The sequence below is a fragment of the Pelobates fuscus genome, chromosome 10, assembly GCF_036172605.1.
Source record: "Pelobates fuscus isolate aPelFus1 chromosome 10, aPelFus1.pri, whole genome shotgun sequence".
In the NCBI taxonomy this organism is placed as follows: domain Eukaryota; kingdom Metazoa; phylum Chordata; class Amphibia; order Anura; family Pelobatidae; genus Pelobates; species Pelobates fuscus.
Window position 1 is genome coordinate 110,133,560 of NC_086326.1, and position 27,326 is coordinate 110,160,885.

The window sequence follows — 27,326 nt, forward strand, 5'->3', positions numbered from 1 at the left end:
GCACCAGCATATGGTCTCACAAGGGGTCTGAGGCTTTCATCTCGGTACCTAATGGCAGTCAGGCTACCTCTGGCGAGCACATGGAGGGCTGTGCGGCCCCCCAAAGAAATGCCACCCCACACCATTACTGACTCACTGTCAAACTGGTCATGCTGGAGGATGTTGCAGGCAGCAGAACGTTCTCCACAGCATCTCCAGACTCTGTCACGTCTGTCACATGTGCTCAGTGTGAACCTGCTTTCATCTGTGAAGAGCACAGGGCACCAGTGGCGAATTTGCCAATCTTGGTGTTCTCTGGCAAATGCCAAACATCCTGCACGGTGTTGGGCTGTAAGCACAACCCCCACCTGTGGATGTCGGGCCCTCATACCACCCTCATGGAGTCTGTTTCTGACCGTTTGAGCATACACATGCACATTTGTGGCCTGCTGGGAGGTCATTTTGCAGGGCTCTGGCAGTGCTCCTCCTGTTCCTCCTTGCACAAAGGTGGAGGTAGCGGTCCTGCTGCTGGGTTGTTGCCCTCCTACGGCCTTCTCCACGTCTCCTGATGTACTGCCCTGTCTCCTGGTAGCGCCTCCATGCTCTGAACACTACGCTGAAAGACACAGCAAACCTTCTTGCCACAGCTCCCATTGATGTGCCATCCTGGATGAGCTGCACTACCTGAGCCACTTGTGTGGGTCGTAGACTCCGTCTCATGCTACCACTAGAGTGAAAGCACCGCCAGCATTCAAAAGTGACCAAAACATCAGCCAGGAAGCATAGGAACTGAGAAGTGGTCTGTGGTCACCACCTGCAGAACCACTCCTTTATTGGGGGTGCCTTGCTAATCGCCTATAATTTCCACCTGTTGTCTATCCCATTTGCACAACAGCATGTGAAATTGATTGCCACTTAGTGTTGCTTCCTAAGTGGACAGTTTGATTTCACAGAAGTGTGATTGACTTGGAGTTACATTGTGTTGTTTAAGTGTTCCCTTTATTTTTTTAAGCAATATATATGTGTGTATATATATATATATATATATATATATATATATTATATATATATATATATATATATCTCCTAAATCAATTCAGTTTGCTGAGATTGTATTTCTTATTTGTATATTCAGAAGACAGGGGTGTCTTCTTACAATCTAAATAACAGTTTAAGGGTATTTTTTTATCTATTAGATTTTCACATTCTGGTGTGCATGTGTGTTATATATAAATATTTCAGTATATAAGGGATTTAGATCGGCTTATTTATTTTTCTTTTGCTCCTTTTATAGTTTTAATTATTCCCTTGTACGTTTGCAGTACTGTGATATATATATAGGAAGTCATAATAGTATCAAATATTTATTGTTTATTTATTATTATGTTCACAGTACTAATTGTTATGCTGTCTCACTTAGATAATTCTTATTCATTAGGGAGTCATCTACTCGCAGCACAAATAGGATCGGAGTTTAATTCATTCAAATGAAATTCCAATCCGAACAAAAAGTCCCGAACTGCGTCCTAACACGAATGGACAAACTGTTCTCATTCTGTTAGGACGAAATTCGGTAGTTTCGCCAGCATTCGAATGCCGAATTAAACAGCACAAGAACACAGGGGAAGAGGTGAGTATTGTGGGAAAATTGCTTTGACTACAGGAAATGGAGCGGACTTTGCTCCTCCCCTGGGTCAAAGCTGGGTATGCGTAGTAAAAACACATGAAAAAAATAAATAAAAGAATAGTCCCTACTTATGTTTTAAAGAAAATTAGAGCAGATAGGAAGAAAAGGAGAACAGATCCTGAGAGAGGGAGAGAAGAGGAGAAGAGGAAGCGGTTGAGGAAAGGCAAGTTTGGCAGGACAGTGCCGCTTTAACCCTGTAACTTTCCAAGACACCATAACACCTGTACATTGGGGGGGGGGGGGGGGACAATTTTACTCGGGAGACTTTGTTGAAAACAAATATTAGTATTTCAAAACAGTAAAACATATCACCAAGATGATATCGTCAGTGAAAGTGCCATTTTTTGCATTTTTCACAAACAAAGGGCACTTTCACTGACGATATCGTGATACGTTTTACTGTTTTGAAACACTAATATTTCTGTTCAGCTACGTCTCGAGTATAACAGTACCCAATTTGTACAGGTTTTATGATGTTTTTAAAAATTACAGAGTCAAATATAAGGCTTGCATTTTTTCACACACAAGCAAATATTGTTTTGATCTGAACTTGTACAACTGCCTCAGTCCTTAAGGGGTTAAATCCACTAAGATGGTCTTTTCTGGAATAGTCCTCTCACTTGTTAGGAAATATTTTTTCTTTTATTTATCAAAAAATATTTCGATACAACATTTTCATATTAGATTTTCAATATATCTCATATATGGACAAAAACATTTACAATATTATCTTATTTCACCAACATCAAAAATAGAAATGAAATGGGAGATATTGAGGCCTGTTGTGATTGATTCATCTTAGGGTTTGAGGGAAGTTATCAGGGAACAGTATCTTGATATTAAATACCCTTTTCTTCTTTCCTTTTCTTTCCCCCTTATTGTTAGGAACACTTTAAATGTATTCAAATGGCCTTGGCGGTGGCTAGAAAGTGCATTCTATATAAATGAATGCATACAGAGATTCCGACAAACTCTTGATGGATATATTCATAAAATAGTGAGTCAATTGATCAAGCCTTCAAGTTTCAGATATAGAAGACACTCCTATTCACTAATTGGCAGGGCCGCCACCAGAAATTTTGGGGCCCCTAATTCAGCTCGGGGTCTGGGCCCACTGGGGCCCGCCTCCAATCCCGCCCACAGGGTCCACCTCCAAATCCCGCCCACAGGAATACACACACACAGACACAAAAGCACACACTGATACAAAAGGACACAGATACACAAAGATACATACTAACAGACACACATACTGAAACAGACATACACGCATATAGGCATACGTACTGACACACACATACTGAGACATACACACATATACAGACATACAGGCATTCATAGTGACAGATAGACACATACTAACATACATACAGACACACATGCATGAGGACATACACAGACATACATACACACATTCATACTGGCATACATACAGACATACTGATAAACATACATTCATACAGACACTGACATCCATACACACATACATACACAGACATACATTCATAATGGCATACACGCATATATACAGACATACATACATTCATATATACTGACATCCATACACACAGACATACGTTCATAATGACACGCAGACATACATTCATACTGACATACATGCATAGATATAGACATACATTCATACATAATGACAGGGGTCCTCAAACTTTTTAAACAAGGGGCCAGTTCACGGTCCCTCAGACACTGTTGGGGGCCGGACAATAAACAATATGAAAAAATTCCTATGCACACTGCACACACACACATATACTGACATACATACATATATAAACAGACAGACACAGACATATACATACATATTGAAATACATACAGATACATACACATACTGACTTACACACAGACATACATACTGACATACACACACAAAGACACACATACATACATACATACTGACATACACACACAAAGACACACATACATACATACTGATACACATACATGCATACTGACATGCATACTGACATACATACTGACATACATACTGACATACACACAGACATTCTGACATACACACAGACATACATACAGACATTCTGACATACAGACAAACATTCTGACATATATACAGACATACATACATACAGACAGACATACACACTGACATACACAAATACAGCTAATTTTTCTTACCTTTTTTTTGCAGGTGGAAGGCTGTGGCTGATGGGAGTTGGTGTGGCTCCCGTGGCCTGGCTTTCTTCCCTCGCACGCGGAAGAGAGGGAGCTGGGAGGAAGTGACGGCCACTTCCTCCCAGCAGTACTTTGCGGCTGCGTTTTTTTTTTAAAGGGGCTCGGTCGCGCTTTTGCACGGCCGCAGCGTTGACCGGGCCCCTGAAGATATAGGGTCCATCTGGTGACCCTAAGTACATGGGCCACCCGACAGGCCCCATCAGCGTGCGGGCACCGGTGCAACTGCACCGGCGGCAGGTCCGCCGCTACATGTGGGGTCCCGGGCGGCCGGGCCCATGACAACCTTTATGGTTGTCACCCCCTGATGGCGGCCCTGTTAATTGGTACCTACAATGTTTAGCAACAAGACAGTGACCAATTTCTCTCACATAAAAGGATTCCACCTTGGTCTTCAAAACGGCCAAAACGTTGATATTTTATATGCAATTGTGAATACATTTTATTTCACTTTACAAAACCATTGAGTGCTCTCCTCATTTTTGGAGAGATAGAATATTAAAAACAAAAATACAAAAATAAAGTTACACCTAAGTTGGAAGCACAACTTATCGGGCAAAGATATTCACAGGTAAATGAGTTAGAGTGCGATCACAATTTCCATAAAATGGGGAAATCTAAGCAACAAATTATTTTTTGCTTAATTAAGCAGGTTTGGTATACATGGCATGCCTATGTAGTTTCACAGCTATATTCTCTGCCATGTAGGCAGTTAAATCACCATTTTTTCAGTTTATGCAGATCTAGAAAGGTACCTTTCACAGTATGTACCATTGGGTAATAAATATAAAAGAAACAAATTAAAACCAATGTGGCTTAGTAGAGAAGTAAAACAAGAGATTAAAAATAAGAAAAGGGCTTTTAAAGCATTTAAATCGGACAAATCAGAGGCATCCTATATAAGATATAAGGAAGCCAATAATACTTGCAAAAAGGCAATTAAAGTGGCTAAACTAGAAAATGAGAAATTGATAGCCAAAGAATGCAAAACCAACCCCAAAAATGTTTTCAAGTACATTAATTAAAAAAAAAAAAAAAAAAATGAAAGTGTAGGTACACTGAAAACAGAGATGGGTCTGTTAGTCAATGAAGACCAGGAAAAGGCAGAAATTTTAAATAACTATTTTTCTTCAGTATATATTAATGAGGATCCTATGGCAAGAGATATGCATATGATTGCTGCAACAAACTTGTAGATAACTTGTTATTGGATAACTCGAGACAAGGTGCTACAGCTATTAAAGAAAATTAATGTAAATAAAACTCCGGGGCCTGACGGTATCCACCCACGAGTACTTAAGGAGCTAAGCGGGGAAATAATGCCTTGTTTCCACTGAGCAGATCGGTTCGGTACGCTATTTTGAGTGTTTCCATTATGAAAGTGGCCCATACAACCGAACCAAACTGCACCATTCATGGTCCCCCTTCAGATGTAGGGCCATAGGAAATGGTACGGTACGGTTAGGGCGGAGCTACTGGCGTCACACAATACATTCCACTGATTGGCGGACAGAAAAACGTCAATGCTCACGTCAAAGGCAAGCGCGAAACAAACACCACGTCGCCGTTTAGTCCAGATAATAGGAGAAGGATGCCTGCAAACAACAGCAAGGTCTGGTCGGCTCAGGAACTATCCACTTTCCTAACTATAATTGGCGATAGCGTTATTCACAGTGAACTTGATGGATCAGTGAGAAATGAAAAGGTGTATAAAGATATTTCTCAGCGGATGGCAGCTGAGGGATTTGAACGGACATCGGGTCAGTGTAGGGCAAAGCTTAAAAAGCTGAAAGGCCAATATAAAAAAATTAAGGATGCCAACAGCCGTAGTGGAAACAGTCGAAGTACTTGGAAGTGGTACGACGCCATGGATGCCATTTACGGTCATAGGCCGGCAAACCAAGGCAGGGAGGGCGGTCTGGACTCTGCATCTACACTTCTCGAATCCATGATAGAACCCGTTGGCAAGATTTTTTGTTTCTTAATTTGCATTGGCTTTCGCTCTGCTAACCATTTATAAATTCACTGCACAAAACCATTAACTATTTGCACCAAAAAACACATTTTATTTGTACAGTGTACTGAACTATTGATCTGTGCATTTTCAGATACAGTTGAAGGACTCTCCAATGATACCTCAAGCTTTTCATATGTTTCTGACGATGGTCCATCAACGTCGTTCAGCAGCACCAGTACGATGACGTCAACACCGACCCAACCACAGAGTATGCCCAATGCACCCCGGCACACTGGTAAGACATAATGTTCAGAGTGAACATTGTAATTGTGCATTTTCCTAACTTAATTTATAGCAAACTGTGAACTCACTCAAAATGCTTCTATATGTAGTTTGTTTGCATAATTAAATCCATAATCATAATTGTACATTGTCTGTATATACTGCAGACATTTTAATTTAAATTTCATTGTATTTTGAGCTTATCTTAAGTAAGTGTTTAGTGTGTTTATTTTACTTTGTGCTTATACTGTTCTTATGTGTTACATCTTTTCCTTATTTACATTATGTTAAATAATATATATCCACCTGTTTTTTGTACCAATTGCTAAAAAAATAAAAATAAACACTATTATGGTCTTTTGTATATTCCAGGTGCTAGGAGACGGTTTCAGCTGGATTTGCGCACAGTCATGGAGGATATGCAGGCAGCAGAGGAAAGGCAGCAGGAAAGGATGGAGAACCTTTCTGAGCGGCGCTTTCAGGCACTGCGTCAGGATGCCCAGGAAGCGAGGCGCCAGGAGGCAGAAATCGCCCGGCAGCAGATGGAGCAGTTGGCTACCTTCAACCAGGCCTTCCTTGGTGTCCTTGGGCAGCTTGTTCAAGTGCTGGAAGGCAGTCGTGATCTCAGGTCACCACCCAGGCAGCAGTGCCTTTCAGCTAGCACAGGACCTGTACACTTCTTTCTTTTCTTTTTTTTTGATAATTAAATTTATTTTTGCTTTTTGAAAAAAATGTTTATTTGTAAATATATTTTTTTACTCTGTACTTGTGAGTATATTTTGAAAGATCACTTTTTTATTAGAATAAAAAACAGGAGAGACTTTTTGTGTGTGTCTGATTAAATGTAAAACTTTATTAAAACTTTATTAAAACGTTAATAAAGGGGGCGGGGCATGCAGGTCGCATGCAGGAGAGGCTCCGGAGAAATCTGGCCTCTTAGGCTATTCCTGCAGTTCTGTCATCCGCAAGGAGCCCAAGAAACTTGTTCGCGGCGGTGGACTGGGTGGCAGACCCCGAGATCGGGAGCTTTTGGACGCTGAAGGGCTGAGTAAAGCTTCGGGGACTGCGGCCTACTTGAGTTGGGAGCGGGGTGGATGGCCGCTGCCCTGTCTCCCTACTTGGCTGCCGAACGCCGACCCTCTGAGATGCCTGCCGGACCCGTTCCCCCCCCCCTGTGGGCCGGGGGGGTTATCCCGGTCCCCACTGCGGAGAGCTCGGGAGAGGTGGAGAATGAGAGGCTCGGCACTCCAAAGACCTACCTCCCAAGATGGCGGCAGCGTGGATGCCTCACGAGGCCCTAGAGGATAGGAGCCGTACAGCACACTAACCAGCACAATCATAACGCAAGCCCAGCGATGCTGGCTTAAACTAAGAGAGCGGCAAAGAACATCGGAGTTGAAGCTACAGGCAGAATGACTCAGTAGCACGGTGGAGAAAATCCCCTCAGGGCAAATCTCGCCAGCAAAGGCCTACCTATTCTGTAACCCGTCCTCCTGGGAAAAGAGCCTCACGGGCCTTAGCCTTAAAGCACCGACCACACAGGCCGAAGAAACACCACCACTCTGGCACTGCACTATGGACGCTAACAGGGACTCTCACACATGTTCCCCATCCTTGTCACCTACGGGGATATGCTGAAGCAGAGACCAGAACCATCGTATGAGCAATGTCACATATAATTTGTTCTGCAATATTAGCAATATGGCTGTTTTTCTTTTTTTTTTTTTTTTCTTGCTCTCTTCTGGCTCCATCTTCTTTATCATTTTCATTACTCCCTTTACTTTGATCCTGGAAGGTGCAGTAATCTACTCATGTACATCAACTAAGCAGAAACCATATAGGCTAGTTAAGCTCATGTAATTCTTTGTACATGTTCTCTCAATGCCTTCTCTTACTCCACAGGCTCCATGTCTGCAGAGGCTCTTTTATTCGTATCTTACATGTTTCCTTTGTTTAGATCACCTCAAATCTATAACCATATTTTCACACATGCTTGTTATATGCTTCCTGCCCTGCAACCACTTATTCCCAGCCTAGCCAGAGAACTAACCTAACGTATACTACATTGTAAAGCCGTGTTCATACAATGCTTGCACATGTCATACTTCGTATCTATGTCACTCCTCTGTTTACCCTTTCCTGACATGTGCACCTCGCTAACCCACTTAAACGAGAACCTAAACTATTGAAATACTATTCACATAAAAATGTGCCTGTTTAGCAAATGTCACAAATTGTATAGCGAATGTTCATCAATTCACCCTGATGTCGCTGTTGTGGCGCACCAAGGTTATTTGTTAATATTGTGCACAACAAAAATAAAGAATTAAAAAAAAAAAAAAAACGTTAATAAAACCGTAATAAAACGTTAATAAAACCAGGGTAAGAAATTAAATGTTGAGGTGACGCATGAGAGCCTGACGTATTTCACTGCACTCTTCTTCGCTATCCTGTGTAATTACCCGTCCTGGCTCTTCTGCAGACATATTCCAATCCTGGTGGAAGTCTTCTCCATGTCTTTCACAAAGATTGTGAAGAGCACAGCAAGTAAGCACCATGGATTTGACAAGTGCAATGTCACTTCCGAATGCATTTTCAACTACGACCCGTGCCCTGGATGTTTTCTTGTTGTAGGTTTGTTGTTCTAGTGTCAGGCGGCCATTGTCAGGAAATGGTTTCAGGAGCCAATTTTGTAAAGGGTAGGCAGAGTCCCCGAGCACATAATAGCCAACATTCACACCCCCAATGTTCTTAGTGCAAACAGGATACAGGCCTCCCTGGCCAACCCAATCCCAAAATGTGGACAGTCGTAGAACCCGAGCATCATGCAAGCTCCCAGGCTTTTCTACATTCACACTCCAGAATAGTCCTTTTCCATCCACTACTCCTTGGAGGATGATGGAATGACACCCTTTTCTGTTGAAGTAGTCAGTGTGGTATTCTTGTGGTGCTATTATTGGTATGTGTGACCCATCAATAGCACCAACACACTGTGGAAGGCCCCACCTGTTCTCAAAGTAGTCAGCCATGTCTTTAAGCTTTTGCCAGTCCGGAAAATTAATAATTTCAGGAGCTAGCAATGTGCATACAGCCTTACAGAAGTCCTGCACACACCGGCACACTGATGATTTACTGACACCAAAAAGATGACCTATACTTCTGTATTCACTGTTGGTAGCCAGCTTCCACAGTGCAATGGCAACTCTTTTCCTCACAGGCAAACAGGCTCTGAAGTTGGTGGTTTGCTTCTCCATCGCTGGACGTAGCTTTGCACAAAGGTATAAAAATGTTTCCTCCGACATTGAAATTGTGCACCCACTGTGTGTGTGTAAATCCAGGGACGGTCACATCCCACCACTCATTGGCGCGGCGGAGAGCCCAAATGACTGGTCGGCGGCGCTGTTTTGACAAAAGGAGAAGCATCTGAAAAAAAAACAAAAAGGACAGATGTTACCATATCACTATTAATACAACATAAAATACTTTACACGGACAGGTAGCATCATGTATAAAAGCGAGCAAATAACATAAGGAGTATTTATGTATAAGGTGTAATTCTTGATTTTTACATATGTGTGCAACATGTATGCTGTTAAATACATAATGTATATCCTTCCCATCTTATATTCGATTTTTTACATATTCTGTATTATTTTTATTTTTTAATACGTGTAGAACTACATGACAAATGGCATAAAGTTGCTTACCCTATAGCGCTGCCGTCTTTGTCTTTGCCGCACAAAGGTGTACTTCTCCTCCCGGCTCAAGACCCAAGCCATAAGTTTTCTTCTCTTTTCTGCTGTGTTTCTCTTCGCCGCTCGCAACCTTCTCTCATAAAGTGCGGCATGTACTTTGATTTCAAAGAACCAAAAGCCAAATAGAGCAAAGACGAGCTGCTGGATGACCTCTATTATTGTTATTTGTAGCGTCACTTATATTGTCGCCCTAGTGTGAAGCCACACTAGGCATTTGGCGTAAACCACGTAAGCCTCCAGGCGTTCCAACTTGCAGTGGAAACGCTCGCTGGAATAGGCCGGACCATTCAAAACCTTCCAAACTGTACCGACCCGAACCGATCCGCTCAGTGGAAACGAGGCATAAGTGAACCTCTGTATTTAATTTTTCAAGATTCTTTTGTTTCAGGTATTGTACCGGAGGATTGGAGGAAGGCAGATGTTGTTCCTATTTTTAAAAAGGGTTCAAAATCCTTGCCTGGAAATTATAGACCTGTGAGCTTCTGTGACTGGGAAATTATTCGAACGGCTATTAAGGGATAATATTCAGGAATTCATTGTGAAGAACTGTGTTATTAGCAATAATCAGTATGGTTTTATGAAACATAGGTCATGTCAAACTAACCTAATTGCATTCTACGAAGAAGTAAGTAGAAATATAGATCAGGGTGTTGCAGTGGATGTGATCTACTTGGATTTTGCCAAGGCATTTGATACGGTTCCTCACAATAGGTTAGTCTTCAAACTAAAAGAAATTGGTCTAGATGAATATTCTTGTTCTTGGGTAGAACATTGGCTTAAGGATAGAGTACAGCGAGTTGTCATAAATGGTAAATTTTCAAGCTGGACAAAGGTGGTAAGTGGTGTCCCTCAGGGTTCTGTTTTGGGACCTCTTCTATTTAACATATTTATAAATGATTTTGAAATGGGCATTGAAAGCCATGTATCAGTGTTTGCAGATGACACAAAACTTTGTAAAGTAATAAAATGTGAGCAGGATATTGCCTTGCTGCAGAGGGATTTGGATAGATTGGGGGACTGGGCACTAAAATGGCAGATGAAATTTAACGTAGAAAAATGCAAAGTTATGCACTTCGGGGTTAAGAATGCACAAGCAATTTACACCCTAAATGGTAGTGAGCTAGGGATAACCACACATGAGAAGGATTTGGGAATTGTTATAGACAACAAATTAGGTAGCAATATGCAATGTCAATCTGCCGTTGCTAAGGCCAGTAAGGTTTTGTCATGTATAAATAGGGGCATAAATTCTCGAGATGAAAATATAATTTTGCACTCTTTATAAATCGCTGGTAAGACCACACCTTGAATATGCTGTGCAATTTTGGACAACTGTTCTAAAGAAAGATATCATGGCACTAGAAAAAGTGCAGAGACGAGCTACAAAATTGATAAAAGGAGTGGAGCATTTTAGTTATGAAGAAATGTTAAAAAATTTAAATCTCTTCAGTTTGGAAAAACGGCGCCTGAGAGGGGATATGATAACATTCTACAAATATATTGGGGCCAGTACAAACCATTATCTGGAAATCTATTCATAAACAGGGCTATACATAGGACACGAGGTCACACATTTAGGCTTGAAGAAAGGAGATTTCATCTAAGGCAAAGAAAAGGATTTTTTATAGTAAGAGCAATAAGGATATGGAATTCTTTGCCTGAAGTGGTGGTTTTGTCAGAGTCTATACAGATGTTTAAACTGCAATTGGATAAATACTTGCAAAACCATAACATACAGGGATATAATTTCTAATTAGTGGGGTAATAGCTGCTTGGTCCAAGGAGACATCTGACTGCTATTTTGGGGTCAAGAAGGTATTTTTTCCTAGTTTGTTGCAAAATTGGAAGCGCTTCAGACTGGGTTTTTTGCCTTCTTTTGGATCAACAGCAAAAGCATATGTGAGGAAGGCTGAACTTGATGGACGCAAGTCTCTTTTCAGCTATGTAACTATGTAGCCACAACTCCTCCTGGCTGTGACTCCCACAGTCTCCATTAAAAAAATCAGGTTTAATTTTTAATCAAATCTTACAGCACAGTATGTTTACTTTAAATTAACTTCTCCAGATCTGTTAAATTAAGGACATTAGGACATAAAAGATTTTATAAATAAATGCCATGAAATCCTACAGAGTGGACTTTAACGTTACATAGCTGAAAAGAGACATGCATCCATCAAGTTCAGCCTTCCTCACATTTGTTTTTTGGGACAGATCTGTATCTCATTCCGCAATCACACAGCAAAGGGTGTTTACAAAGCACTCTGTACTGTGTGACCTTATTGGGCATTAGTGATTAGATTGTCGTTCACCTGTTAAAGGAAAGAAAAAAAGAAAAAAAAATCCATTTCCAGGCGAAGTTCCTTGCATGGTTTTCCATGCCAGTTCCATTATTGGACTTCCAGTGGTCCAATAAAAATTTCTCATAGAGAAGCATTTGATTGAACCGAATATCTCAACTAGAAGATGGAAGGAGGGAGAAATTTAGAGAGAGAGAGAGAGAGACTCAGGGAGTGGGCGAAGGGAGGGGAATTAAAAAATAAACCCTCTAGGAATATGTGGTGAGTCTGAACGAAAACAAAAATTTTTTGCATAAAATTAGCCTCCCCCTTTACCGTGCTTATTTAAAATTAACCCCTTACCTGCCAATTGATCACAGACTTCAGTGATCAAAATAAAGATCACCGTATTTTACTGTTATATGACTTGTTTTAACCCCTGACTTTTAATCTTCAGGGGTTCAATTTTTGTTAATTAAATATTTTAATGATATATTAAGTTAGCTGTGGTGGGTAGGAGTTAGCGGGAAATTGTGGAATTTACTCTTAGGCTAGTTAGGGTTGAAAAAGTTTATAAAAATGTTAAAAGCGGAAAAAAAGAAGTTTAAAAAAAAGTTTTACAAAGTAAAAAATATTTTTTAAAAATGACCACTACACCTGGAACAAACTAGCGAAAACATGATCCCCCACGTTAAGGTTAAAAATATGCCTTTTGAAATATTCTGGGATGCATAAGACCCACTCGGTGCTGGAATAAAAGGTAAAATTTATACTTTTTTCTTTAAAGAGTGCCAAGGGAGTCCGGGGACCTTAATACAATATTGACAAGAATTCCTGTCACTATAGTGTTCCTTTAATTTTTTTTTTTTTTTTTTCATTATTACATGTTAAGGGGATTTGCCTGACAACTCAGGCAGTACACCTACATGAGGTGCTTTAAACTGCTGATCTGGTCATGTGATCAAGTTTTTGGATAGTGCCCTCGATAGGGATTGTCGCTGAGGGTAACTATGTAGGCTGGGAAGAGGGTGGGGAGGGCTGCCAATTGTTAGATTGCAGGAGCATAATATATTCACCAATACTTCTTAATTAAGCTGTAATTATTAACATTTTCTAAAAACTATTTCAAACTAATTTACATATTTATCGGAAACAAGCAGTATATATTATTTTTAATTTTTAAACAGGGACCACCACTTCCATCAAGCCTAAGCATGGCAGGAATTGTATTCCACAGATCTTCCTGCATTGGATGCTGATGAGCACAGCTACCATCACACATAGGCAGACAGACACTGACAATCTGGGATGACAAAAGCTGATGTGCCAAAGTTTACCTGCACCTACCACTACAGCTGTTGTGTTTATGTCCCTTTAAGTTAATTAACACGTTTATTCATTTCACACTAAACTTTTACATTTTCCAAATCTGTGGCCTAATTTTTGCACATATCATTGACTTGGTCTTGGTGCAGTGTCCCAGTTCCACTTAGTCCTGCATTGTAAATCATTCCAGTTTTTTTTAGCAATTGCAGTAATTACAATGCAGGACTATGATTGCCTCTAGCGTTTCTCGCCGTGCATGCACACCTTCCAGCATCTGATGACATTGGCGCTGGAATCGAGTAAGTGGCTAAATGGTTTTAAATCCTTTAATTGGTCGGGATAGGGCAGGTGAGGCGGGGATCAGAGGGCTTTTTAGTGTTAGGAATACAGATTTGTATTCCTAAGACTATAGTATCTCTTTAACCCCTTAACGCCGTTACGGCTTTCTATGCCGTCCCGCATTAAAAGGGCTTTAAAGCCGTTGCGGCGGCATAGAACGCCGTAACGGCTTGCAGCCCCTGGAGGTCCAAATTACTTACCTCCGCCGCGATCCTCTTCTAGAGGGCTGCCTGACAGCCCAGGCAGCCCTCCCCGGCAAATGAGGCCCCCGGGGGCCATGTGATCGCTCTCAAACAGCGATCACATGGCCCCCTATAGCTGGCTGTGGATCTGCCAGCCGGGGGACTGTCTGAAATGTCAGACAGTCCCCCTGCTGGTGGGAAAGTAAAAAAAAAAAAAATAAATAAAAAAAAAAAAAAATATATATATATATATATATATATGTAACGTCATACAAAGTGTATTTTAATAATAATATAAGTACATATATTAGTATTAAAATACACTTAGAATGACATTACATATATAATATGTATATATTATATATAATAGATATATACACATACATTATATATATATATATATATATATATATATATACACACACACGTATAATTACAATAATAAATAAAATAAATAAAATATTGAAACAAAATTTTATATAAATTATATATTCATATGTAATTTCATTCTAACTGTATTTTGTTATTGATATATATATATATACAGTGGTGTATCCTGGTTTTGTGCTGCCCTAGGCAGGACAAAACTCAGGCGCCCCCTCCCCCCGCGCCACCCCCACCCAACCTTTCCCCCCGCCCCGCATTCTAAATACACACACACACACTCGCTAACAGAAACACACACACACTAACAGACACACTCACTAACAGACAAACACACTCAGTCACTAGCAGACACAAACTAACATACACACACACTAACAGACACACACACTAACAGACACACACACACACTAACAGACACAAACACTGACACACACACACTAACAGACACACACACTAACAGACACAGACACTAACAGACACAGACACTAACAGACACAGACACTAACAGACACAGACACTAACAGACACAGACACTAACAGACACAGACACTAACAGACACAGACACTAACAGACACAGACACACACTCACCCACCCACATTAACCCTTTTTTTTTAATTTATTTTTAACACATTTTTATTTTTTTTTAACACATTTTTTTTAAATTTATTTTTAACACATTTTTTTTAAATTTATTTTTAACACGTTTTTTTAAAATTTATTTCTAACACTTTTTTTTTTAAATTAATTTTTAACACTTTTTTTTTTTTTTAATTTAACCCCCCCAGCCTCCTTACCTTTGGGAATGCTGGGGAGGGGGGTGTCTCTTCCTCCCTGGTGGTCCAGTGGCTGCTGGGCGATCGGGCGGCACTGCCTGGCGGGCGGCCGGCCGGCGAGGGAGCACTTCCCCTGAGCTGTCTGCTCAGCTCTCTCGCGCGCCGCAGAGTGAGGCTGGGAGCCGGAATATGACGTCATATTCCGGCTCCGCCTCCCAGACTCACTCTGCGGCTGGCGAGGGAGCTGAGCAGACAGCTCAGGGGAAGTGCTCCCTCGCCGGCCGGCCGGCCGCCCGCCCGCCCGCCAGGCAGTGCCGCCCGATCGCCCAGCAGCCCGCCGGCATGTCTGTTAGCCGCAAGGCTAACAAGACATTTGCCTTGGGCATTTGGGGGCGGCTTTTTTTGCCGCCCCCTGGAAAATGCCGCCCAAGGCAAATGCCTTGTTTGCCTCGCGGCTAATACGCCCCTGTATATATATATATATATATATATATATATATATAACAAAATACACTTAGAATGACATTCTATATATATCTATCTATATATAAAATACAAATAACCGCAAATAAATATATATATATATATATATATATATATATATATATATATATATATATATATATAATTACATTAGTATACACGTAGAATTTAAATACCTATAAATGCATATATATTAAAATTCAACATAAAATAAAAATAAAATGGAGGGTGCGCCTTAATACAGAAGTATTTATGTAAATAGTAAGCATAAAATAATTACAAATAAAAGTCCAGAGTAATAGTCCACAATAAGAGAAGTTCCTGTAGGATAACGGTGTATCGTCTCGGATGTGGGTGGTATTTTTTTCAGTGCGCCATATGGAAAAAAAGAACAAGAAGAGAGGAGATCCAATGGTACAGTATGTAGATGTAAATAAGTATATTAAAGTATATAAATATCACTCACAATTTCCAGAGCTAAAATCCAGCTCTGGTATGAAATGCGTGAAGTAGAATGATCCCCACTCAAGGATATATGGAGTAACAGCTTGAGATTCAATGGTCCAACGTTGGTTTCAGCCGGAAATAAAAGGATAAAATATATAGTGCTCTCTGCTTAACTTGAGTATGAATTAAAGGAAGGTATAAAATGTACTCACAGTATATTGAGCAGGCTTATACTGCTCGGTGTATTGCATTTGGGTGGTATAATCCCAACCTAAGGATTCTTTTGGCGTGGTCTTTAAAATGGTAAAATCGAAGAGGCCAGGTTAAGGTAAAAATAGATAACTAAAAAAGGAAAATGGCAACCAAAATGCCTTTATTTTAACAATAGTAAAATGTATAAAACAAACTCTAAACGCGTTTCGCCAGCAAAGGCTTTTTCAAGTAGAGTATAAATGAAAAGACATAAACCTGACTTACAACGCTTTATATAGGGTACCATAATAGTATTGAAATTTAAAAATTCCCGCCAAAAATGTAAATTAATTTAAAATTTCAATACTATTTTTATTATTTCTATTTTTACTTTTATTTCTATTTTTATTTTTATATTTATTTTAATTTTATTTTAATTTTTTCTTATTTCTATTTATTTTCTTATTATCTTTGCCATCTATTTTTTGTGCAACTAACCAGTGGGATATGGTCCTTATAGTCCAGCTTAACTGATAAGCATTTTGGATTCTACTTCCTTCCAATAATTAGTAGCATGCAGATTGTTATGATCCTTGTCTCTGTCTTTTCTAAAACTGCTTGCAAGATATTTTAATTGTTATCAAAAACCAATATAGCATTAGCTCTTTAACCTTGAAGATAATAACAATAATTCTGAACACATTGTATGGTATAACAACATTGTTTTTAACTTTTAACTTAATATTCTGTATATACACAGGTTTGTCACTTTGGGGTATATAACGTTTTTCACAGATGACCTTATGTGTATAGCTTTGCACCGATTTCTTTGTTGCACTCACTTATTTATAAGACTTGTTACACTACACTGGTCCCCTAATTGACTTTCACGCTGTACATAGTATCAATGTTGACAGATTTGATTAGTTTTTAAAAGTTTTTTCAAAAACACCTAATCTAGGCAAAAAAAATAATGGGGAATTTTTTCCCAAGTAAGTGGTTAATCTCATAAGAGCAGACATTAGACTGTGAGAGTAGGACCTGCCAAAGATGGGGTACATTGACGTTGTGGCAGGCTTATGCAATGTATGATCATATAATGTAACTAAATCCCCATTATTATTTTTTGCCTAGATTAGGTGTTTTTGAAAAAACTTTTAAAAACTAATCAAATCTGTCAACATTGAAGTTGCTGTTTAGTAGATAGGAGAGTGCGCTGGATCTTGTGTATTGTTTATTTTATATATATATATATACAGGCAGTGCAGAATTATTAGGCAAGTTGTATTTTTGAGGATTAATTTTATTATTGAACAACAACCATGTTCTCAATGAACCCAAAAAAACTAATATCAAAGCTGAATATTTTTGGAAGTAGTTTTTAGTTTGTTTTTGGTTTTAGCTATTTTAGGGGGATATCTGTGTGTGCAGGTGACTATTACTGTGCATAATTATTAGGCAACTTAACAAAAAACAAATATATACCCATTTCAATTATTTATTTCTACCAGTGAAACCAATATAACATCTCAACATTCACAAATATACATTTCTGACATTCAAAAAGAAAACAAAAACAAATCAGTGACCAATATAGCCACCTTTCTTTGCAAGGACACTCAAAAGCCTGCCATCCATGGATTCTGTGTTTTGATCTGTTCACCATCAACATTGCGTGCAGGGCCGGTGCTAGGATTTTTAGTTACACAGGCGAAGATGCATTTTGGCGCCCCCAACCCTCATTTAAAAAAAAAAAATGCATCTTCACCTGTGTGTCTTTCCTCCCAAGCCACAGGCACACAGGCATCATTTTTCAGTCACACAGTCAAAGTCATACAGGTACACTGTCATACAAAGACAGCAATAATCATACAGAGACATACAGACACATACAGTCAGAGACATACAAGCAGAGACATACATGCATACATACCGTCATACAGACACATACATACAGGCATACAGAAACATACATACAAAGACATACAGGCATGCAGACACATACCGTATATACTCGAGTATAAGCCGAGTTTTTCAGCCCATTTTTTGGGCTGAAAAACCCCAACTCGGCTTATACTCGAGTCAGAGTCTGTATTATGGCAATTTGCATTGCCATAATACAGACTGGGGGGAGAGGGGTGCTGGCAGAGCTGTACTTACCTTTCCTGCAGCTCCTGTCAGCTCTCTCCTCCTCCGCGCCGTCCGTTCAGCACCTCGGTCAGCTCCCAGTGTAAGTCTCGCGAGTCAGTGGGAGCTGACAGAGGGAGCTGCACAGACCGCGCGGAGGAGGAGAGAGCTGACAGGAGCTGCAGGAAAGGTAAGTACAGCTCTGCCAGCCCCCCTCTCCCCCCACTGAACTGCCAATGACACTGGACCACCAGGGAAGGAGAGCCCCCCTCCCTGCCATATATCAAGCAGGGAGGGGGGACGAAAAAAAATATATAAATAAAATAAGAAATAAAATAATAAAAAAAAAAATTAATAATAAAAAAAGGGGTATAAGGACCACTATGGGAGGGAGGGGGTGGGTTAAGGACCACTATGGGAGGGAGGGGGGTTTAAGGACCACTATGGGAGGGAGGGGGGTTTAAGGACCACTATGGGAGGGAGGGAGGGGGGGGGGTAAGGACCACTATGGGAGGGAGGGAGGGGGGGGGGTAAGGACCACTATGGGAGGGAGGGGGGGATAAGGACCACTATGGGAGGGAGGGGGGTATAAGGACCACTATGGGAGGGAGGGGGGTATAAGGACCACTATGGGAGGGAGGGGGGGATAAGGACCACTATTGGAGGGAGGGGGGTATAAGGACCACTATGGGAGGGAGGGGGGGTATAAGGACCACTATGGGAGGGGGTGGGATAAGGACCACTATGGGAGGGAGGGGGGGTATAAGGACCACTATGGGAGGGAGGGGGTGGGATAAGGACCACTATGGGAGGGAGGGGGGGTATAAGGACCATTATGGGAGGGGGGGGGGGTATAAGGACCATTATGGGAGGGGGGGGGTATATGGACCACTATGGGAGGGATGGGGGGGATAAGGAACACTATGGGAGGGAGAAGGGGGATAAGGACCACTATGAGAGGGAGGGGGTGGGATAAGGACCACTATGGGAGGGGAGGGGGAAGTAAGGACCACTAGGGGAGGGGTGAGTCAGGACCACTGGGGGGGGGAGTGAAGGAACACGGGGGTGGGGAGGTAAGGACCACTGAGGGAGGAGGAGGGGAAGTCAGGACATATGGGGGGGGAGGGGGCGGCAAATTTTTTTTTGCCTACGGCGGCAAATATCCTTGCACCGGCCCTGCACACACTGCATTCACACACTGCATTCATGCACACACACACTGCACTCATACACACACGCTGCACTCATACACACACGCTGCACTCATACACACACACATACGCACACACTGCATTCATTATACACACACTGTAAATAAATATTCAATTAATATATTTTTTTTAGGATCTAATTTTATTTAGAAATTTACCAGTAGCTGCTGCATTTCCCACCCTAGTCTTATACTCGAGTCAATAAGTTTTCCCAGTTTTTTGGGATAAAATTAGGGGCCTCGGCTTATATTCGGGTCGGCTTATACTCGAGTATATACGGTACATACCTCCCTCGCAGGCTGTTTTCTGATGCCGCGGGAGCCGGAATATGACGTCATATTCCGGCTCCCGCGGCATCAGCAAAAGGCGCGCGAGGGAGCCGGTCAGAGAGATCAGAGAGCTCCCTCGCCGCCTCCTAATCAACTTCAGCCGCACGCCTCCCAGCAGCTCCGGGGAAGCAGGAGGTGACCAGGCAGGAGGGAGCACTTCCATCCTGCCGGTCACTGGAATTTTGCGCCCCCAGAGCCGGTGCGCCCTAATGCGGCCGCCTGGGCCGCCTTATGGACGCGCCGGCCCTGTATACCATGTTATGTTTGTAATACCTGTCAAAGAAATGCTTGCAACAGCTGTTGGAGCTGTGCAAGCCCAATGTTATTTTATGCACAACCAAAATAAAAATAAAGAACTTAGAAAAAAAATAATAATAAAGAATTAAAAAAAAATTAAATATATAAAAAAAAAAAAATTAAATATATATATATATATATATAAAAAAAAATCAATCTTACCCCCTTCAAGTGCTGGCAGACAGTTCTAAAGTGATGGGGATCTGAGGAGACTGCAGGCACTCCAACACGATGGGGAGCAGTCTTGCAGAAGAGGCAGCTCTCCCAAAGTAAGTCTGCTGCCGCCTGCCTGCAGGACTTTGACAATATGGAGTCAGGGGAAAGGGGAAGGGGCGGAAGTCAGGCCACCTACTCGGCTCACCATATTAAACTAAAGTCCGCCTGGGCCTATCTGCCTATCTGCCTATCTCCCCTTCCCTTCCCTTCCTGTTTTCATGGGCGCCGCCATATTGGAGCCAGCAGAGGGAGCCCGGCCCTGATGCATCCGACGGTGGACCGCAGGGGACTCTGGGGGAGGTGTAAGTCGCGCCCTCCTCCTGACATCATCAGGAGTGGGCGGCGCGGCAGGAACTTCACCTCCGGTCCGGAAGTAAGGGAAGCAGGCAGCCTCAGCAGGGCAAGTAAGGCTGCGGTATTATAAAAATCAGAATCCCTAGCCGATGGCTGGGGATTCGGATTTTTGCGCCCCCCCTGCTCGGGCGCCCTAAGGCGGCCGCCTGGGCCGCCTTATGGACGCGCCGGCCCTGATTGCGTGCAGAAGCAACCACAGCCTCCCAGACACTGTTCAGAGAGGTGTACTGTTTCCCCTCCTTGTAAATCTCACATTTGATGATGGACCACAGGTTCTCAATGGGGTTCAGATCAGCTGAACAAGGAGGCCATGTCATTAGATTTTCTTCTTTTATACCCTTTCTTGCCAGCCACGCTGTGGAGTACTTGGATGCGCGTGATGGAGCATTGTCCTGCATGAAAATCATATTTTTCTTGAAGGATGCAGACTTCTTCCTGTACCACTGCTTGAAGAAGGTGTCTTCCAGAAACTGGCAGTAGGACTGGGAGTTGAGCTTGACTCCATCCTCAACCCGAAAAGGCCCCACAAGCTCATCTTTGATGATACCAGCCCAAACCAGTACTCCACCTCCACCTTGCTGGCGTCTGAGTCGGACTGGAGCTCTCTGCCCTTTACCAATTCAGCCACGGGCCCATCCATCTGGCCCATCAAGACTCACTCTCATTTCATCAGTCCATAAAACCTTAGAAAAATCAGTCTTGAGATATTTCTTGTCCCAGTCTTGACGTTTCAGCTTGTGTGTCTTGTTCAGTGGTGGTCGTCTTTCAGCCTTTCTTACCTTGGCCATGTCTCTGAGTATTGCACACCTTGTGCTTTTGGGCACTCCAGTGATGTTGCAGCTCTGAAATATGGCCAAACTGGTGGCAAGTGGCATCTTGGCAGCTGCACGCTTGACTTTTCTCAGTTCATGGGCAGTTATTTTGCGCCTTGGTTTTTCCACACGCTTCTTGCGACCCTGTTGACTATTTTGAATGAAACGCTTGATTGTTCGATGATCACGCTTCAGAAGCTTTGCAATTTTAAGAGTGCTGCATCCCTCTGCAAGATATCTCACTATTTTTTACTTTTCTGAGCCTGTCAAGTCCTTCTTTTGACCCATTTTGCCAAAGGAACGGAAGTTGCCTAATAACTATGCACACCTGATATAGGGTGTTGATGTCATTAGACCACACCCCTTCTCATTACAGAGATGCACATCACCTAATATGCTTAATTGGTAGTAGGCTTTCGAGCCTATACAGCTTGGAGTAAGACAACATGCATAAAGAGGATGATGTGGTCAAAATACTAATTTGCCTAATAATTCTGCACCCCCTGTATATATATATATATATATATATATATATATCTCAAAATACCGTATATACTTGAGTATAAGCCGACCCGAATATAAGCCGAAGCCCCTAATTTTACCCCAAAAAACTGGGAAAACTTATTGACTAGAGTATAAGACTAGGGTGGGAAATGCAGCAGCTACTGGTAAATTTCTAAATAAAATTAGATCCTAAAAAAATTATATTAATTGAATATTTATTTACAGTGGGTGTATATAATGAATGCAGTGTGTGTATGAGTGCAGTGCGTGCGTATGAGTGCAGTGTGTGCGTATGAGTGCAGTGCGTGCGTATGAGTGCAGTGTGTGTATGAGTGCAGTGTGTGTGTATGAATGAAGTGTGAGTGTGTGTGATGCAGTGTGTGTTTCTGTATGTGTTGGTGGGGGGTGGGCATTTTGATTATTGTCATTTTTTATTATTATTTTAATCATTTTTTAGATATATTATTTATTTTATTAATTATTATTTTAATTTTTTTTGTTATATTGTTATTTTTATAATTATTATTATTTTTAATATTTTATTATGTATTTGTTTTTTTCGTCCCCCCTCCCTGCATGATACATGGCAGGGAGGGGGGCTCTCACTCCCTGGTGGTCCAGTGGATGGGCACTGTGTAGGAGGGAGCTGTCAGAGAGTTTACTAACCTCTCCTGCAGCTCCTGTCAGCTCCCTTCTCCTCCGCGCCGGTCCATGCAGCTCACAGTGTAAGTCTCGCGAGAGCCGCACTATGACCCCGCGGCTCTCGCGAGACTTACACTGGGAGCTGACAGAGGTGCTAAACGGACCGGCGTGGAGGAGAAGGAAGCTGACAGGAGCTGCAGGAGAGGGTAAGTAAACGCTTCCCCCCTCCTACACAGCCCCCTGTCTGTATTATGGCAATGTAAATTGTGTATGTGTGTGTGTGTTGCAGAGCCTTGGTGGGGGGGTGGGCAATTTTGTTTTTAAATTATTTTAATAATTTTTTTTATTATTATTTTTTATTATATTTATTATTTTTTATTTTATTTAATTTTTTTTTTTTTTATTATTTTTTTTTTTTCCGTCCCCCCTCCCTGCTTGATACATGGCAGGGAGGGGGGCTCTCACTCCCTGGTGGTCCAGTGGATGGGCACTGTGTAGGAGGGGGGCTGGCAGGAAGCACTTACCTCTCCTGCAGCTCCTGTCAGCTCCCTCCTCCTCCGCGCCGGTCCGTGCAGCTCCCTCTGCCAGCTCACAGTGTAAGTCTCACGGCCGCACTATGACCCCGCGGCTCTCGCGAGACTTACACTGGGAGCTGACAGAGGTGCTGAACGGACCGGCGCGGAGGAGAAGGGAGCTGACAGGAGCTGCAGGAGAGGTAAGTAAACGCTCTGCAGCCCCCACAGCCCCCAGTCTATATTATGGCAATGTAAATTGCCATAATACAGACATTGACTCGAGTATAAGCCGAGTTGGGGTTTTTCAGCACAAAAAATTTATATACGGTACACGTACAATGATATTGATTAAATATATATATATAATTTTCATTATATATATACATATATTTATATATAATAAAAAATAAATACGTTAAAAAATAAAATAAAAAAATAATAAAAAATAAATAGATAAAAAATATATATGCATGCGTAATTTCGTTCTAACTGTATTTTAAAATTAATATATATATATTGATATCAAAATACATGTAGAACAAAATAATATATATATCTATATACATAAGTATATACGTATATATCACTATATATATATACCTATAGATAAATAAAAAAAATTAAAAAAAGATATACATATACACACACATATATATATATATATATATACATACACACACACACACACACACACACACACACACAATGAAAATTCATGGGGGTAATTTTTTATTCCTGGGCTACCGTACGGTCTCAAAGGCAACCTGGCGAATTTTAATGTGAAAAAATGTAAACGCAAGCCTTATATTTGACTCTGTAACTTTTGAAAACACCATAAAACCTGTACATGGGTGGTACTGTTTTACTGGGAAGACTTCGCTGAACACAAATATTAGTGTTTCAAAACATTAAAATGTATTACGACGACGATATCATCAATGACAGTGAATTTTTTTGCATTTTTCACACACAAATGGCACTTACACTGACGATATAATTGTTGTGATACGTTTTACTGTTTTGAAACACTAATATTTGTGTTCAGCAAAGTCTCCCGAGTATAACAGTACCCCTCATGTACAGGTTTTATGGTGTTTTCAAAAGTTACAGAGTCAAATATAAGGCTTGCGTTTCAGTTTTTTCACTTTAAAATTTGCCAGGTTGCCTTTGGGACCGTACGGTAGCCCAGGAATGAAAACTACCCCCATGATGGTATACCATTTGCAATAGTAGACAACCCAGGGTATTGCAAATATGGTATGTTCAGTTTTTTTTAGTAGCAACTTAGTCACAAACACTGGCCAAAATTTACGTTCAAATTAGTTGTTTGCATTTTCAAATATTAACACAAACTTTGGCCAGTGTTTGTGACCAAGTGGCTACTAAAAAAGACTGGACATACTCCATTTGCAATACCTTGGGTTGTCTACTTTTGCAAATGGTATGCCATCATGGGGGTAATTCTTATTCCTGGGCTACCATATGGTCTCAAAGGCAACGTAACCAATCTGGCGAATTTCAATGTAAAAAAACTGAAATATGTAACACGCTATATTTGACCCTGTAACTTCCCAAAACACCATAAAACCTGTACACATAGGGGGTACTGTTTTACACGTGAGACATCGCTGAATACAAATATGTGTATGTTACTGCAGTAAAAGCTAACAGTATTTTGACATTCACAGTTAAAATGTCACGTAGAACTAAAAGATTTTTAAAAATTCTTATTTTCTCCCATTTTTTTTATATTTTTTTCATATTAAAATTATGTTCCATACCTAAATATTTGATGTTAAACGAAAGCCCTGTTTCCACTGAATAAAATTATATATAAGTGTGGATGCACATAATATGAAAGAGGTGAATTACGGTTGGACAGACATATAGCGCAAATGCCAGGTTTTGTTTACATTTTGTTTGGATCACAACTTGTACATTTGGCTGCGGTCTTAAGGGGTTAAAGGAAAGGAAGTGCCAGGAAAACATACTCGTTTTCCTGGCACTATAGTGCCCTGAGGGTGCCCCCACCCTCAGGGACCCCCCTCCCGCCGGGCTCTGGGGAGAGGAAAGGGGTTAAAACGTATCTTTCTCCAGCGCCGGGCGGGAGATCTTCTCCTCCCATTTGGCTGAATGCGCACGCGCGGCAAGAGCTGCGTGCGCATTCAGCCGGTCTCATAGGAAAGCATTATCAATGCTTTCCTATGGACGCTTGCGTGCTCTCACTGTGATTTTCACAGTGAGAATCACGCAAGCGCCTCTTGCGGCTGTCAATGAGACAGCCACTAGAGGCTTTGAGGACTGGATTAACCCATTCATAAACATAGCAGTTTCTCTGAAACTGCAATGTTTATAAAAAAAAATGGTTAACCCTAGCTGGACCTGGCACCCAGACCACTTCATTAAGCTGAAGTGGTCTGGGTGCCTAGAGCGGTCCTTTAAAGCCTTGTTTCTCCTGAACAAAATGATATTTAATAAATGTGGGTGCACTTAATGTGACAGCGGTGAATTACGGTGGAACAGACATGTAGCGCAAATTCCAGTTTTTTTTTTTAACGTTTTGTTTTGATCAGAATGTGCACTATTGACTCTGTCCTGAAGGGTTTAATGAATAAAGCCCAACATAGGATATGCACTAAAATGAGAACTGTCAGGATTTTAAAGTGAACTTTAAAAATGTCATAATAGATTTACTGTAAACATTCTCCCAATCAAACATGCTTCCAATTTGCATACTTTGGCATTAAATTTAAAATGTATTTTGCTTTACAGACATGTACAGTTTAGTGAAAAACCTTTTACAATATTTCAGAGAAATCTGTTACAACACAGCAGTAGTGCCAGGAGTAACTGTGACAGATATCACTCAATGCGAAGTATATTAACGCATACAATCAAAGCTGCCTAAAATGAAATAATTATGAATGACTTTTAATGGACATCCTTGCAATAATGCATGAAAGCAATGCAGCCCGAACACCGGCACTCAATATGCACTTTCATTCCCATTTTAATTGGAAAGCTGATTATCCATTGTAAACCCTCACTGAACGATAGGTAACCCTATAATTTATTGATGATATTCATTTGAAATACAAGTTTTGGGGATTCCCGCTACACAATAAAGTTTCTCATAATAAACTAAAAATAACATTCCGAATTCATACTCGGGTAATAGTATAAAATACACCAGCATTCTTAAACTAACACAGAAACGAACACATACGGTTCGGAAGGGAATGTCACTGTAACAGCATCGCCGATCCGTGAATCCCATATTGAGATACTGCCGGAAGTAGATCGCCGGAAAACACCGTTTGCGTCACAAGGGTTTCATTTGCGTTCCAAAACGCCTAAGGAATTTACCAATCGGATTCGTTGTTATGAAATAGCGGACACGCGTCTAATATGGATTTTGGAGATTAGATGAAATCTGGTGCTGGGTAAAAAGTATGGGGGGGGGGCCTAAAGGCAGTTTCTTCAACTGGTAAAACTACGACTCTCTAAAGGCATCAAGGGGAACTGTAGTGCTATATAAGGGTGTCTATATAATGTATTATCTGTATTATATGTCGCACGTAGGTTCACGGATAACGATACTGCTTTGTCGGTACAGACAATTCCTTGTATTTGATTTTGTTACATTAAATTTTGTATATTTCTTTTTTTTGTATATTTAACCCTTTAATGAGCCCAAGCTTCATTTGCTTTTCACTCTAATGGTTACTCCAACCCTAAAAAAAAAAGATTTGCTTTTCAATTTATAATCCTCTATGGGGCATTACTATTAGTCTCCCCCTCCCCGTAAAGCGACACTGTCATGGCCGAATCCCGTTTTTTTTTTGTTTTTTTTTTACCCCTCTCCCGACTCCACTACATCTAACTGACCCCGTAGACAGCCCCAAATGCCCCCAAGCCCCCCATATTACCTATTTTTAAACTTTATTTTCTGCCCCGATCTATATTCTGGGCGCCACCATCTTTGTGTGGGACACGTCATCTGCCCACACTAGATAGCGCTGTGCGATTGCTGCACGTGCCCAGT

At 41.1% G+C, this 27,326-nt stretch overlaps 1 protein-coding gene across 3 annotated transcripts in view; it reads right to left on the minus strand.

Moving 5' to 3' along the window:
• The window catches only part of LOC134575561 (oocyte zinc finger protein XlCOF7.1-like), a 147,196-nt gene extending 120,628 nt beyond the window's left edge, over positions 1-26,568 (minus strand). For 2 of the 3 annotated variants that reach the window (XM_063434861.1, XM_063434858.1), the window contains exon 1: positions 26,508-26,568. Coding sequence is in view for 1 of the 3 variants with exons in the window: in XM_063434859.1 (XP_063290929.1) it covers positions 26,508-26,558 (51 nt within the window). In the remaining 2 variants the exon portion in view is untranslated. The remainder of the gene's footprint in view (positions 1-26,507) is intronic. The other variant, XM_063434859.1, reaches the window with a different exon arrangement.
• Between the last annotated feature and the right edge of the window lie 758 nt (positions 26,569-27,326).